The 16616-nt window shown below is 30.7% G+C and overlaps 1 protein-coding gene across 1 annotated transcript; it reads right to left on the bottom strand.

The window, feature by feature from the left end:
- Positions 1-1361: 1361 nt before the first annotated feature.
- On the bottom strand, positions 1362-15942 carry LOC127706984 (inactive pancreatic lipase-related protein 1-like). Its single transcript, XM_052211740.1, has 7 exons — positions 15715-15942; positions 8653-8716; positions 7872-8158; positions 6969-7197; positions 5656-5754; positions 2445-2525; positions 1362-1617 (listed from the first exon to the last, which is right to left on the bottom strand). Exons 2-7 carry the CDS (start codon positions 8699-8701, stop codon positions 1382-1384), a joined length of 981 nt encoding a protein of 326 aa, XP_052067700.1. The 5' UTR covers positions 8702-8716; positions 15715-15942; the 3' UTR covers positions 1362-1381.
- Between the last annotated feature and the right edge of the window lie 674 nt (positions 15943-16616).

Below are 16616 nucleotides of genomic sequence, written 5' to 3'. Positions count from 1 at the left end.
AATCATACAAATCTTCTATTTCTATTATTCGAATGACGTCTATATGTACTATAACATGTGTCCGCTTGCACGATCATATGTCCATGTTTAGTGAATCGTAAAATTGAGGTAAAAATTGTTTTGTTTTTATTATTAACATTAATAAATTCTTGTTTGCACTAACTAGTTGTGAACAATTGCCCTGTGTCAAAACTGTTATTTGGCATATACTTTTACATTAACAGTACCAATTTCAATGCACCAGATACGTATTTCGTCAACTTATGTCTCTTCTGTCAGGCTATTAGTTTTCAATGTTAAACTACCTTAACAAAAAACGTTATGATAATGCTTCAATTTAACTGTATCTCATTTCTATGTTCAGTGAACCGGGAAATGAGGGTCAAAATCGAAATATGAGCATATAATTTTAAAAGTCCACATCATCATGAACATGTGTACTATGTTTCAAGTTGATATGACCACAACTTTATGCTATTATACTTCAACCAAAAACTTTAACCTGATACGGGACTGACTAACGGACGGACAGACCGGTGTAGAGTCTACACTGTAGACCAGAAAAATAGTACCCTCTACTAACTTGTGCTATTTAAAGTAAAAACAAAACTAAGGAAAGCATATATATCCATCACTGATTATGTTTTAAATTGTAGACTATCAAGTATTCAAACATCTTTGGCATTCCAAAGTTATGTTTTTGAGCGGTAAAGGTTAGTCAGGAAAAACGTTTCGAACGCACCTTCTTATGATGCATATGTATCAAGTGATACCTGATAATATATTTATCCCTAATTATAATTGACAAAAAAGTAAAACAAAAATACTGAACTCCAAGGTAAATTCATAAAGGGGAAGTCCATAAAAACTGACAAAATCAAACGTTATCAATCAACGGAACAAGTGAAAAACTGCCATATTCCTGACTTGGTATAGGCATTTCCCAAAGAAAATGGTGGGTTAGACCTGGCTTATAGCTAGCTAAACCTACCACTTATATGACAATTGTTTATAGTTCCGTTATATTGAAAAAATTGGTAAGCAACCCAAACAGACATAAAAGGTTAATGTAACAATAATTGGGATCCAGCAGTCAAAAATGTGTAAACATACATCACAGACATACAACACAACTGACTAAAAAAATTCAAACAAACATACAAATTAATCTAACAAAGACGCCAGAAAAAATAAATAGTAATAACTCATCATAAATGCGAAGAGCAAAATTTTGTACGCCATTTTGTCGCGCGTTTCGTCTACAAAAAAAGTTTGGGTTTAACGTATTGATGGCTAACTCAAGAAGAATAGATGTTTATTTCCACAGAAAATATTAAGCAGGGATATGAAAGACGAATACATCTTTTTTAATGGTTTATTGTCAATAATCACAATACGGATATTTCTGGCCTGTTCTCAGGTAGTACTCTCCATCTGCATTGTATGCCAAGTTGTATCCCATCTCTTGGCAACCACTTCCACAACTTTCACAATTTCCATCCTTAAACTCATCCCAACTTTGACATAGTTGGGAGGTAAACTTGCAGTCTGGATTTACAGATTCAATGAAGTAGTAAAGTGCCCTCATGTGGGCACAACTGTAGACCGGTGCTATTGCTAAAAAGGAAATACAAAGTTGAAAATTATACTTATTATACATTTATGTTGACCAAAACAATTATGTTGCAAGAAATGAAAAATTTCGGGAAATCATAACACGATAGCAGATATTAACATAACACCATTTGAAACTTAAGCAATGAGAACGTATATTAACGAGATTGTCAACGAGATATTATATGTTATTCGGGATCTCCACCGGTGATATATTATACTGGAGTGTGCTGATTTCAACATTAATTACCATTTTTATCTTTGTTTCCTTCACAGGGGACATGGGTTGATATTCACTGTTTATGCAACCAATTAATTGGATTAACCGGGATATTTCAGTCCAGTATATTAGACAGAAGTGCATGGTTCAGTTTTAAAGGTCCTAGTCCACAAATGAAGTCGGAAAAAGTCATATTCGAGAAATACCCTATCATATCAGACACATTACTCTGAAATCGAACCTTCCAGTGTCTGTTCTGACTACATAATATCGCATGCTCAGTGGTGAAGAAACAGATGCCAAACTTGATGTTTGTAGCTTGAGCAAATTGGGAATCAAATCCACAACTCGCCCAAACTAGAGGCGATTACGCTACCATAAGATAACCGAGCATTAAACCAAAGTTGATAAATTACGTTAAGATGTGAATAATGAAATATATCAATTGTGGGAAACTTATAAGGGGGCATTTATTTTAACTTCAGTAAATGTAATACATCAGTGAAATCGGCATGTACAAAAATTAATTAATGCAATGAAAGAGCTATTTATAAAATGCTATAAAATATATATGGTTTAAACAAAATAATGAATAGATAAAATACAGTACGGTCAGTTAAACATCCAGGTTGGATTTTGCCTCCATTTGGATAGAAATCTGCATGCCCCATATTTTTTTGCAATCCCAGAACTACAAAAAAAAGTAATAAAATCCAAAATTTGTTCGATGATACATTAATAGGGTTACAAATACTAAAATGTATATGTTGGAAAACACAACAGACCAAGCCAAGAACAAATTTTAAATAATCGAATGAAAATTTTTAATTAATTCTTAACTTGGGTTGTTCCATAAAATTCTCATAACGCTGTGACGTTACGCACGTTATTGCGTCAATACCGTGTAATCAACCAGTCCACACTAATAAACATCTTTTCTATAAAATCATAACAGTGAAGTTATATAAATTTTTTATCCATAGACTAGACTAGTAAAAACTATTCCGAAAAAAAAAAATACAAACTGTTTTATCATATTTTACAATAGTCTAAAATAAGGACAACATATTGACAAAACGTACAAAATATGCGTGTCAGACGTAACAGACTATACGCATAATAACTTTAGCAGGGGTGTTTGTGTTCTTCAAAACAGTGTTATATCCGCGAAAATTTGAATGAATGATATGCTTTATATATAAAGTATTACAATATTACTGAATATGCGTTCCTGTAACAACCAACGTTATTTTTTGGCAAAAACAAAAAGTGTCCATTATGGTCAGATTTAGGAAAATCTTAAGTTATCAAAATTTATAGGTTTCAAAATGTAAGATTATATGAAATTTCGTTTGTGTAAATTATGCTCACAAAAGTACATATATAGACCATATCAAAATCGAATTTTTGCAGCACTCACACCACATATAAAAAGGCAACGGCTTCTGGCAAATGTCTTGCAAGATGTCCAATGTCGGATTTCGTCGCTTTTTACAAATAAACTGTCATTTGCGACGTTATTATTGAAAATTGAGATTTGTTGCATGCTAAATATTGCTTTTCCGTAATTGTACTTTAACTCTACGAAACAGCTACATACTTTTTGATAATTTGCGTAGTCAAAACGACTTCGTTTTCAAAGAAATGAAATGTCTTGCAAGTTTGTCCACTGGACGATTTTGATACGTTTTGAACGTTGTAAATTCGGGACGCTATTTATGGTGGATCATCTGTATATATTTCCTCAGATAGAATTTTCTTGATAGTCAGATACTATCAAAAAGACCACAAAGTATAAAAAAAAAATCCGATGGCTGGGGTTGTTCGTTTAGATGAGGTTCTTTAGTTGTGAAAAAATTGTGTATTACGAGAGGATAAAAAATAATCTTTTTCAAATTTTCAAATTTGGGGAGCGTAAAACTGCGATTTTTTTTATTTCTCTGCAATAAGATTCATATGTATAGAACTTGAAAGTAAAAATAAAATTCGACCTGAAGCGTGGCTATATACCTCTCCATAATATACAAGGCTTGTAAACATATGAGATGAATAGAATTAACCTTTTTTCTGACAATCGTTTCATCTCTTAATCATTAAAGAAAGTACAGTGAATTTTATAAGCAAGACCCGTTTAACTTGTAATTCCCGACAAACATTTTTTAATTAAATCAAAATATATATCTTCTTCTTTTTCGGATCAAAATGGGGAAACATTGCATTTTATTACGTTTTATGTCAATTGGTCTCTGGTAGAGAGTTGTCTCATTGGCACTCATCATACCGTATATCTTTTTTTTCATATAGACTTATGCATTACCCAAATACGATATATTTTGTTGTTTGTTGCTTACGTTACTTTCAGTGGGAAATATTTCATGCATATTCAGTACAACCAAACATTAAGAAGTATCAATATTGATGTGCAAAACAGAAATTGCAAGTGAAATAAAATAAATATCCCCAATATAATCATGATAATCATTAATCGCCGTAAAACGTAAAAAAATGACGTTACCATTTGAGACGCAATATCGTGCGTAACGTCTGTATGGTCCAAGTATTGCAATCCGATACATTTAGATTTTTCGAATACATTGAAATTCGAAAGAAAAAAAATATACGTTTATTTCTAAGTATAAATAAGAAGATGTGGTATGAGTGCCAAAGAGACAGCTCTCCATCCAAGTCACAACGTATAAAAAGTTAACGATTATAGGTCAAAGTACGGCCTTCAACACGGAGCCTTATCTTATTTCTAAGTGCTTATTTTTACGTTTTGAAAACTGTAGCTTTCCTATTCTTTTGACTGACGCATTGTTCCTCCGCTATATCTTCAATTAACCTTTGTTTGTCTATCAAGTTCATATTAAGGCTTATCTTAATATGATAGAATTGGGAATGGACAATGTCAACCCGACCAAAGAGCATAACACAACCCAGTCTGTTTAACATGTCGCATCAATTAAAAATGACAACGATTATTATTATTATTATCATTATTATTATTATTATAGAAGTTTCCGCATTGATGTTTGTAATATACATGTTTGGAGAGATTTTTACTACTGAAAAAAAGTATGCAGTTAATTAAAAGTAATCAACTAGATAAGTATTTACAGCTGCCGTCAAGTGGATAATTAAACGAATAAACCAAAAACGAACTGGCAATGCCATAGTAAAATAGGAAAAAAAAATCAATTGTTCTTTGCTAAAACAAATCCCGTGATATGTACGACATATTTTCCTAGCTTCCTTAATTATGATTATCAAAGCCGGACAATAACAGTTGACGAGAATAACCTATCACAAGAACCTGTATGTTTTATGGTTTGATACTGAAATTTAGTACGTACATAGATTTACCATATTACGTATTTTTTTCATTGATATACATCTTTACAATTTGTTTGATTTTGATATTGTCATGGCTATCATTTATTCTAATAAATACCGTTTCTAAAAAACTAGTTCCACTTCATTTGTTGTAAGTTTAAGTATTAAACTATTCATATATTCACATAATTTTTTTCTTACCTTGACACATCTATCAGTGTTCGCAAAATTGTCCTTTAAAGTTTTGAATATAAACGCAAGATTTCGGTTCCTTTAAACAATCAAATACACAAAAGTTTCCGAACAGCAAGGTCAACGGTAAAAGGTTTCATAGCATCAAGGTCAACGATAAAAGGTTTCAGAGCATCAAGGTCAACGATAAAAGCAATAACCGGGGTTCACGGTCCGCCTTGCAAGGGGAATTACAAAGAAATATGAATACTGCAGTCAGTAAAATAAAAATAAAATACCTTGACCATTATACTTACCTCCGTCTGTGTGTATGACGTCAACAAATGTGGCATCAGAAGAATCCAATCTCACTTTAACATTTGCAATATAGAATGCCGGACCTGCGGGGTCTAGACCTGTAAATATAATAAATATAACACCTGTAAACAACTGTTGAGATCTTTACTATCACACTGTTCATATATGTAAAAAAAATTATAACTAAAATACCGAACTCCATGGCAAATTCAAAAAGGGGAAGCCCATCAAAACTGACAAAATCAGACCCTATCAATCAACGGAACAAGTGAAAAATAACTGCCATATTCCTGACTTGGTACAGACATTTTCCAAAGAAAATAGTGGGTTAAACCTGGTTTTATAGCTAGCTAAACCTCCCACGTGTATGACAGTAACGACGAAAACATATACAAATGAACTGGAAAAAGACACACTGTATACAAGTTAATGTTACTTCAAGTCATTAATATACTAACTAAATCTTAACAGATAAAAATGAATTGTTTATTAAATCACGAAACCAGTTGTCAATTAAAAGACCAAAAGTCGAGAAAGAGAATATTTACAAAACAAGGAGAATATTCACAGTCAATAGTAAACAAAGACCTATATCAGTAGCTTATAGAGGAAATTATATAATCTTATCCATATTACCTAAGGTTCCAACTCCCTCAAGCAAAATCGACATGGACTAGCCCACATTGGTCCTTCTTGGTCATATAGTTCGTCAAGTAATAATACATCGCTTGCTTTCAAAATTGTAAACCTGTGCGTTCCTGGTGAAGATAAATTCAAAAAAGCGCCTCGGATGCACCAAATGTTTAAAGTGTTCTTCTTATTTTTTACTGTGCAAATTGCATCATAACATTATCGTGCAAAAGTGATATTTTCATTTTTTTATACCTGCAAACTATTAGTTTTAGCTCTCAGCCAAGAAACGTTACCTTTAAAGTAGTTCCAATATCGGTAAAGGTTTCACATATTTTAGTGTGTGTGTGTTTCTCGTCGAATAAGGCGCCCATTTTACTAATACTGACGAAGAGTGATACCTGGTATCGGAAATATTTATTGATTTGTGTTGATATTTTTAAACCGTTAATTTTGGGTTAAATTCTTTTTAAAGGGCATTGCATACTTCTTTTCCTGTTTATACTTATGTTTTATGTTGGTGTACATATTTTGGTCTATACATCTAAAAAGTGTGCAACAACACAAAAATTAAGATAAAAGGAATATTCAATAATAAATAATAAAAAAATAAAGCTTGCAATTACTTATAAAGTAAGATACTTAAAATAGAGAAAAAAGTTGTGATATTAATCTAAAGTACCTGTTATTCTACCAATGCCCGTTATTATCTCTCCAACATAACCAGCAACATGGGCACCTAGACTGTGTCCAACTAAATGTACATTGTTCAACGTCAAACCACTGGACCTCTGTAATAGTTTGATCATGTTGGCAGTAACAGCACCCACAACACGAGTGTTTGCTACTGCTCGGTAGTATTTTTCGTTCGCTCCCTCTGTCCAAACCACAACTATTACATTTACATCAAACTGCCAAATGAATACATACAAAAACGATTTAATATAATGTTGAATCTCTCTCCGAAAAATCGTGCTTTTAAATCTCCAAACAATGTTAAAAATATCCTTAGATTTAAGCTTACATCTAGGTTCTATTGTCTACAACAGTGCGGTTCAATAAAGTGAATATGATTCCCGTAAAGAATATCATTATAACCGGTTTTGAAAGAATAAAAACTCATCAAAGATATCGGGATTATCATTTGGTACGCCAGACGTGCGTTTCGTCTTTATGGGACTCATCAGTGCCGCTCGAATCAAAATAGGAAGGCCAAATCAAATACGAAGTTGAAGAGCATTAAACAACAAAAGTTCCGAAAAGTTGTGCCAAATACGGCTAAGGCAATTCATTTTATTGATAGTAAATTTACAGAAAATGAACATATTAATGACACTTTATGTCAACAGTCAACACAAAAGTGCTCGGCTGGTAAAACACAAAATTATATCTTCCAGAAAACGTCGAAATAGTCATCTGAATGGAAATGTCGATATGAACACCAGACTCTTTCGTGATTTTTTTATATCATTTAGTTAAAAGGATTATATGTTTTACCGATTCCCACTTTCCATGCACAGCACAGTAACAATGCATACAAAAGGCGGTAACAAGATAATTACACAAAGTTATCTCCTCTACTTACATATTGTATGAGGGCGGTTGTCATTAGCTTTATCCAATCATCTTCTTTTTCTCCGTTGAAACCATGAATGATAAACACTGTCTTGTGTGCACCATTGAAGTTTGTCGACATTACAGACGTCCCAGAGCCATTTGGATCTAACACTTGATCGTTTGTTGGGTTGATACGAGTATACAGATGAAAAGTGATTCCATTTTGTTCCGGGGAATGTGGGAGGATACTAAAAGTGTTCCAGAATGGCCAGGCATTACTGAAGCATCCAATATTGTCGTAGCATACTTTTGAAGCTATAAAAATGTATTGCATTACTATCCTTTTCGTCACTACTTTATAAGTACAAACTTTCTTTTTTTATTTTAACTGAATAATGATTGTATATACGTGTTTGAAAATGCCATAATGGATATTACAAAACCTCTTATGATATTGAATATAAAATCTGAATTGTCGTTCATGAACCAGAAATACATTTTTTTTTATAATGACATGATTATTTCAAAGAATGTTAAATTATTCTTTACATTTCAGGAACAACGTGTGCATTGTTTTACTTCAGTTCTCATAAACTATTTGGCGAAATATAATTATATTTTCTCAAATAATTTTGTAAAGTTTTATGTAAGACTCGTTGTCATTGTAAGAAAATGGTCGGACGCAAATGTAGACATTTTTATTGTGACATATACGAATTAATTCTAAAATGTAATCATCACTTTATGATAAAGGTTTTATAGGGAAAATAGAATAATAATTGTCATTCATAATTTTATTGTTGACTTACCATTCGCCATGAGCAGCAGTGATGCAGCAAATAGACTTACACACCACATAATTGAGACGTTTGTCTAGAAAAAGAGCAGTTAAAGTTATATGAAGCGAATTTCAGGTAATTATAATGTCGAGGAAATTATTGTACCAATGAATGCAGACATATATTAAACTAAGTCCTCTGCGCACGTTTTTTTATAACAATTATTACGAATCCAAACAGTATAATCGTAAAAAAAAAATCATTATGTAATAATGATAAAAAATTAACTTTCGGGTTTTGTTGCCAAAGTTTAACGATCGTTACCTATTGATAAATAATCAACACAGATTCATGGAACACGTGAAAAATAAGTGAGATGACAGAGCGAATAACATTTGTTATTTTAATGTTTTCGATGTGTTCCCATTTGTTAATTGAACTTTGTCATAACAGTTGTTAAATGATTTATTTAAATTGTTATTTTAGAATCGGTTAATATTATCTTCTTTCCACGTTTGTTTTTTTTTTTTTTTTTTTTAACATTCATAAATTCTTTATTGCACTCTTTGCTGTTTTAACAAAATACTTGATGTACAGCATTCCATCAAGTATCCCTGTTATACACAATTATTACTGAATATCCAGGGAGAATATACAGTAAAACTTATTTTATTTTATACATAGTCATTTTAATACATTTCTATTTTTCTATAATTACTTTATAAATAATCATAATATCATATAAAATCTTATCGAAGTAAAGATGTTACAGACGCTGTGTCGTGAAATTTACGGAGAAAAATCCGTTATCGATTCTTTTGATAAAATTTTGAAACATGTGAGGTATGTGAATGAGAGACAGCGTGGTTACTGACATACTGTTTCTGATACTTTTTGTTATTTTATACCTTTGGATTTATACAAGTTTTTGGAAGTGTTGGATAATAATAAAGAATGGTAAGTTACATTTGATACTGTTTGTTTCTTATAAGCTCTTGTCATGAAACTTTATTTACAAATTTGACCCCAATTTAACTACCCGTGATCTTTATATTTGTAAACATTACAATTGTACTTATTATACTTATATATATGTTCTTAAAGTTTCACATAAAAAAGAAAACAATCATTAGACATATGAAAGTTAATACCATTGTACAAAAGCTTTGTTGACTTCTATAAACATGTACAGATAAGATAGGATACATGATTACATTATATAAAAATATTTCTTTTTTTCTACAATACATTTACGCCCCCCCCCTTTTTTCTTGCCAATCTAATTTTATGTTTCACTTACATACATACATAACTTTCCTACCTACATGCATGCATACACACATACATATGCATACATTCATACATATAGTTACATACATACATGTACACACATATAAAGACATATACAGATACATGCATTCACATACATGTATACATGCATTTGCATACATAAACACATATACATACATTATAGTAGCATATACACAGATACACTTGAAACATTGAAAACAAATACACAATATTAACATATTAATACATGCATTCTGCTTTTAAAACTGTTTTTTCCAAAAGTTAATTTTATTTATTTTAAGATCTGTAACACCTTTTTTAACATTCTGTTTATTTCTATATTGGCCGTACAATATAATTCAACTGTACTATTGATTTCATATTTAAAAATTTTCAATATGTCTATTTTTTTTTCCTTATTATTGGATTTTTAATGTGATTTATAGACTGAGAAAAACATTAAACTCAGCAAGTGATTCAGTCCAAAATAAGTATCATCATGAATCTTGTATCCTATTACTAGAGAGTGTAGGCTTATTACATGTTTGTCAATACCTAGTTTGTTAAATATATATCTCATTGATTTCCAGAAGGTTGTGTTATATGAGCATGTGATGAAAAAATGATTGTAGTTATCTTGTTCATTACAATATGTACAAAGGCTGTTTTCAGAAATTTTCCATTGAAATAACAGCTCTTTATTTGGCAAGATAAAGTGCATTAACTTCCACCTGAACATCTTAATTTTATTATCTTTTAGATATTCAAAAGTGAATTTTATAGTGTCTTTGAGTTCACTATTTATATTTCCTGTATGTAATACCCTTTCCCCATTTTAAAAATCCAATAGGTGTTTCTGTTTTTATTCGACTTTGTACTATCTTATAAATATCTTTATTATTAATGCCCAGTATATCCTCATTGTCTCTTAGTCTAATTTTTTCTCTGTTAATATTAACTATAGTTTTGCATGATCTCTCAGTTTTAAGCTTCTCCTCCCAGTGATTTGGTATGGCTTTTTTAAGTTTTGAAAATTCAGCAATCCAATTACTTTTGTTTTTTAGTTTTAAATTAATTACTTCTTCTGATATTTGCCCTCTGTTATCAATTATGTCGTTTATAAATAAAATGTCACTTTCAATCCATTTGTCAAAAAACAGACATTGTCCTTTAAATTTTATCAAACTATTGCCCCATATTATTTGCTTTCTGATCTCTAAAAAGTTACATATTTGATTATTTTTAGTATCATTCAAATTTATCCATGATTTTATCAGTTCTTGATAGAATAGTGGTGTATTGTTCCATATTTTTTTATCAAGTGATTTTATGTTTCTTATATTTATCTTGAAAATTAGCAAATTTTTGCCAAACTTATTCAGGTATAATTTAGGCAACACAGACCAGTTAGCATTTTCTGATTGTATTATTTTTTTAATCCATTTTATATGTATTGACATTATATAAGACTCCAGATCAATCATTTTTAAGCCCCCTTCAGCAAAATTTTTTGTTAATATTGACCTCTTTATTTTATCTTTTCTTCCATTCCGAACGAATCTATAAATTATATTGTTTATGATTTGCAACTTATCTTTAGTAATAATACCGTTAGTAGCAAAATAAGTTAAATTTGGTAGCAGAAGAGCTTTTACAATTAAAATTTTTCCAAGCAATGTTAAATTTCTTTTTGACCATCTGTCTACAAGTTTTGTAATTTTATCCAAGATTTTTTCTATGTTCAGTGTTAGACATTCCTTATTATCATACCCAAAATAAATACCAAGACTTTTGACTGGTTTATTTGTCCAATTGATATTTTCATATTTATCTTTACTGCTTTTTAATCTCCCTAACCATACCCCTTCTGTTTTATTCCTATTAAGTTTCAGCCCTGATAGACTTCCAAATGTCTCTATTATACTGAGAGCCAGGCTTATATCTTTACGAGACTGAAGAAACAATGTTGTGTCATCTGCTAATTGACAGATTTTTAAATTACAAGATTGTCCATCTAATTTTATTGTTATTCCCTTAAGTTCTTTATTTTTTCTCAATCTTATTGCCATTAATTCAACTGTTATAACAAACAGTAAAGCAGAAATCGTACATCCTTGTCGTATTCCCCATATATTTCAAATGTATCTTAAATTTTTTTGAGACCCACCCATTATTCAAAATACACCCTTTAATATCGCTATACATAGTTTCAACCCATCTGATAAATCCACTTTTAAATCCAAACTTTTTGAGAGTTTCTGTCATAAAAATCCATTCTAAAGAATCAAAAGCCTTACTAAAATCTAGAAATAGTACTGCTCCTTCTATATTAAATTTCTCTGAATAATCAATTATGTCTTGAATTTGTCTTATGTTAAAGCCAATATATCTATTTTTTACATATCCAGTTTGGTCTAGACTTATAATAGATGGTAAAACTTTTTTAAGTCTTTGTGCTAACACATAAGCCAGTAGTTTTGTATCTATATTAAGTAATGTAATTGCACGGTAATTATTTAATGAAAGCGGGTCATCTTTTTTATATATTAAGGAAATTGCACCTTTTTTTTGTGAATTGGTAAGTTCTTTTTTCTCATAATTATTATTGAATGCTTTAACCATAATATTTTTTAAATGATTCCAAAATTGCCTATAAAATTCCACTGTCAGACCATCCAGGCCAGGGGATTTATTTAACTTCATCTTAAAAATTGCTTTTGTACATTCTTTCTCAGTCACTTCCCCTTCACATTGATTACTTTCTAAATTCATCTAACTGCTTTGATATTTCTGTTTCTATTATGTACTTCTTAACTTCATTATCACAGGGATTAGTTGATTCATAGAGTTTTTTTTATAGTACTTTACTTCCAAGTCTAAAATTTTATTTTGATTTTTGGTAGCCAAACCATTTTCATCATATAATTCAGTAACAACTTTTTTTGTTTGACGACTCTTTTCTAGCCCAAAAAAATATGCACTATTTTTTTCACCTTCTTCAAACCATTTTACCCTTGACCTTACATTTTGCCCTTTAATCTTGTCTTTATACAAACTATCTATCTTATTTTCAACATTCTCTATTTCCTTTTGTAGTGTTTTATTTATATCAGTACTATCATTTATTTCATTATTTAGGTTATTCAACTTTGTTTCCAGAACATTTATTTCATCTTTCTTTAATTTAGCTCTTCTTTTACAATAGTCTAAACTTGCGTCCCTTACTTCTATTTTCAAATTATCCCAAAGAATCCCCAAATCATCACAGTTGGTTAATTCTTTTTCATATTTAGATATTAGCTTTTTAATAACATAACCATATTCTTCATTGTTTATTATACTAGCATTTAACTTCCAATACCCCCGTCCTTTATTTCCTCTTTCAGTATTTAATTTGAGTGACACTGCGTTGTGGTCAGTTATTTTTTGGACAATAGGTCTAATATCACAACTTTTGCAGTTTTTTGTACCTCTTTAGAAACAAAAAAATAATCAATTCTGTTAGCTTCTGTTCTATCTTTCCTACTCCAAGTAAATTGTCTAGTATTTTTATTTTTGCTTCTCCAAATATCGATTAGTTTACATGATTTTATAAGCCCTTTTAAACTTGTTACTGGTTTATCAAATTTTTTGGGAGATTTAGTTTTATTTTTTGTATCTAGCAGTGACGTTTGTTTACCTTTTATTTGACCGCAGTTTTCCCCCTGGAACTTGCAATGTGTTATTGCCGAATTTCTAACGAAATGTGTCATGATAAAGGTCACGGCATACACAAAAGCCGTCTGTGGGTTGGAGTATGGGAAGACAATAATTCAATGGCAGTACATTTCTGAAGATTTTGATAAAGTAAAGGATTTTCGTTTATAAGGAAGTCTGTTCACATTTTTAAAGTAAAACTTAGCCATTAAAATTATATAAAACGCGTTCCCCTTTTTTGTTTAATTTAAGATAACATATGACTTAAATGTTAAATACAATTCGTATAGAACAGATAGATAAATTCATTAGTTAACTTATCAATGACAATTCATAATCGTCTAATGACCTGCTTACATAGACTTTGGGTAATACAGATGCAAAACTGACAAAATTAGGGGTTCAGAATTTCCTTAGAATTGAAATATTGCGCTTCGCTTGAGACAATTATAATTCAGCCGGTGGCCGAATAATGCAATAATAGTGAACTTACTTGTTTCAGAAAATCTATACCTCTACTAATTTTTAACAAAGTATCGAGAAGATGTCGTAACTGCTAAATATGATTCTTAATTTTTTTCATATTTTGAATCATATTAGTATGCAGGGTATTTGATAATCTTATGTGTTTTCATGAAATCTTCATTCAAAATTTTATTTGCAGACGTTATCCTCTAAGAATAATACAGCATAACGGTAGAATTCCGTAAACTACGGTTCAAATATTGATGCTACGTATATACAGTGATCCCCTCAATTGATTTAGAGTTACCATTTTTGGGGGAAAATAACTTATTCTCCTGTCCTAGTATAAAGGTGTTCCAAGAATATTTGGTCTTTTAATATTAGGTCTTTTTGTTTTTAAACATAATTTGCATTCTTAATATTCTTTAGAATATGCAAATAATACTTTGTAAATTATATGCGTCCGAAGCGCTTTTCTGAATTTACCTTCATCGATCAGGATTGCTCAAACCCACAACTTTGAAAGCCAAAGATGTACAAATACTTTACTACTAGAGGAACTATATGACCAAAAGAGTAGCCAAATCCAACTCAGATCAACTTTGCTAGAGGCAGTTGGAACCTTTGTTTTTTTTAATAATTTTTTTAATTTTTCAAGGGAAAATTTAATAAAGGTATTTTAAAAATAATGTGAGTACCAAAGCATCGACTACTGGTCAAATGATAACCTTGGAAACTACGCTCCCTTGCCATATTCTGACTACGGAAGGAGGAAATAACGCATAACTGTGTCTACACTACCCGATTACAACAACGACAGAAGGCATGTAATAAACAGAATGAAACTTCTGAACATATAAACAACCTTTTGGTCCAAATAGCCATTAACACGATTAATTGTAAAACAGTTCATTACAACGTTGAATCTCTCTATGACAAACATTTAAAACATGATTTCAATTATATTATAACCATTTAGTTTCTTGCTCAAACTTTTGGTCATCATCCTGTTATTATCTGCACCGTGTAGGTGTTAAATGTGTGCATTAGTTTTATGACATATGGTCTAGATAGGCGAAAAGGTGAGGTGGTGTTCACGTAAGACGGTTTTATTTCCACCACAATTCGTGCATGTGCTTACTCAGGGTATCCGTAACATGTGTTGTTAGTTGTTGTGTTTTTTGTGTGTCTTGTTTTTTCGGTGGAGTGGGTTGCTTTTTTGTTGATGTGATTTGTTGTAATGTGTGGTAATTCTGGCGATTCCTGTTATTTCTTTGTATGCACTATTGTTGAAAGTTGCACAAAATCTTTTTTCATTTTATATCTTCGACAAAGCATTTTTCATATTAAAGCAAAATCTTTCAGTATTGTTGAGGATAACTTAAATAAAAAAAAGATGAATATTGTAACTTACAATACAATTTTTTGGTTTTTGAATAATATCCAAAATTCTTATAATGCTTGAAAACAATTAAGAAATTTCATATTTCTGTTAAGAATGTTATTTTAATAACCAATCTTACAAAATGTTGTTTTTACATGGTACCATGTATCATTAAGGAACCGTTAATTGGTAACCAATTAATCATGTATATTCATTTTGGTATATTTCACAAATATATAAATTTATAAGATTCTTACCTTGTCATAAGCAGCGTGATTGAACACATTAACAATTGTCACTTATATACTGCATATCGTAACCGCTTCATTGGCTCGTCGAAAATGTCACTCAATACATTAAGATATAATCACTGTAAAAGCATCAAATTTTCGTGACATTTAAAGTCGAAATCTTTATCATCATTTTATCTGTTTCTTACAACTTATACGTTAAGATTCATAAACAAAATCGCATTTAGTTTTTGGGTGCAAATCAAACTGATTATTACAGTCGAAGAAATTATATGTTCATTGAATCTGTCACTTTAATATTTTTCGTATTTTAATTGAATTCAGGTTTTTTTAAATCAAATTAGGAATCAGGTAAAAATTTTAATATAAATATATTTGACACTATAAAACTCCTTTATTGTCATAATAGATGAACTTTTCCATTTCCTTTGATGCCAATATGCACAACTAGTTTTGATCTGGTATTATGTTCCATTTGTAAATAGAATTACACTTATTGTCGTGCATGATCGACAAGCTCGTATGACGCAACAAATGTATATGTCTGGTGATTTAGGCAAGTTTTGAACAGCTACAGGTATCGACTCTATCTACTAAATGTCACTATTGAATAATATTCACTTTTCTGTTTTTGGTGGGATTCATGAAGCGCAAGATAAGCTTTTCACAACCACTGGGTCGATATCAATGCGGTTGTGTTACTTGTATAATTCAAAAATCTCAAATTTCATGGATATTAAGTATTTACAATAGACGATGCTTTTTCATTTATCCCTTTTGGTGCCAAGATTTTTAACTTTCTTATCAAATAATTTTCCCTAGTGACTCTCTCCTCCAAAGACCAAGCTATGTTTTGGTAAATGATGATAATATTCAGTCGATTGAGATTTACCTTTATGCGGTTAGGG

This window comes from Mytilus californianus, unplaced genomic scaffold (genome assembly GCF_021869535.1).
Source record: "Mytilus californianus isolate M0D057914Y unplaced genomic scaffold, xbMytCali1.0.p SCAF_6, whole genome shotgun sequence".
Classification (NCBI taxonomy): domain Eukaryota; kingdom Metazoa; phylum Mollusca; class Bivalvia; order Mytilida; family Mytilidae; genus Mytilus; species Mytilus californianus.
Note: the sequence above shows the minus strand (reverse complement) of the source record. Positions and strands in the feature narration are given on the sequence as shown.

Excerpts from the sequence above, each read along its gene's own strand:
- LOC127706984 (XM_052211740.1), bottom strand. The coding sequence starts at position 8,701 with ATGTGGTGTGTAAGTCTATTTGCTGCATCACTGCTGCTCATGGCGAAT. Across the intron at positions 5,755-6,968 it reads GGGCATTGGTAGAATAACAG|GTCTAGACCCCGCAGGTCCG; the intron begins GTACTTTAGATT and ends TTATATTTACAG. Across the intron at positions 2,526-5,655 it reads CGTCATACACACAGACGGAG|TTCTGGGATTGCAAAAAAAT; the intron begins GTAAGTATAATG and ends TTTTTTTTGTAG.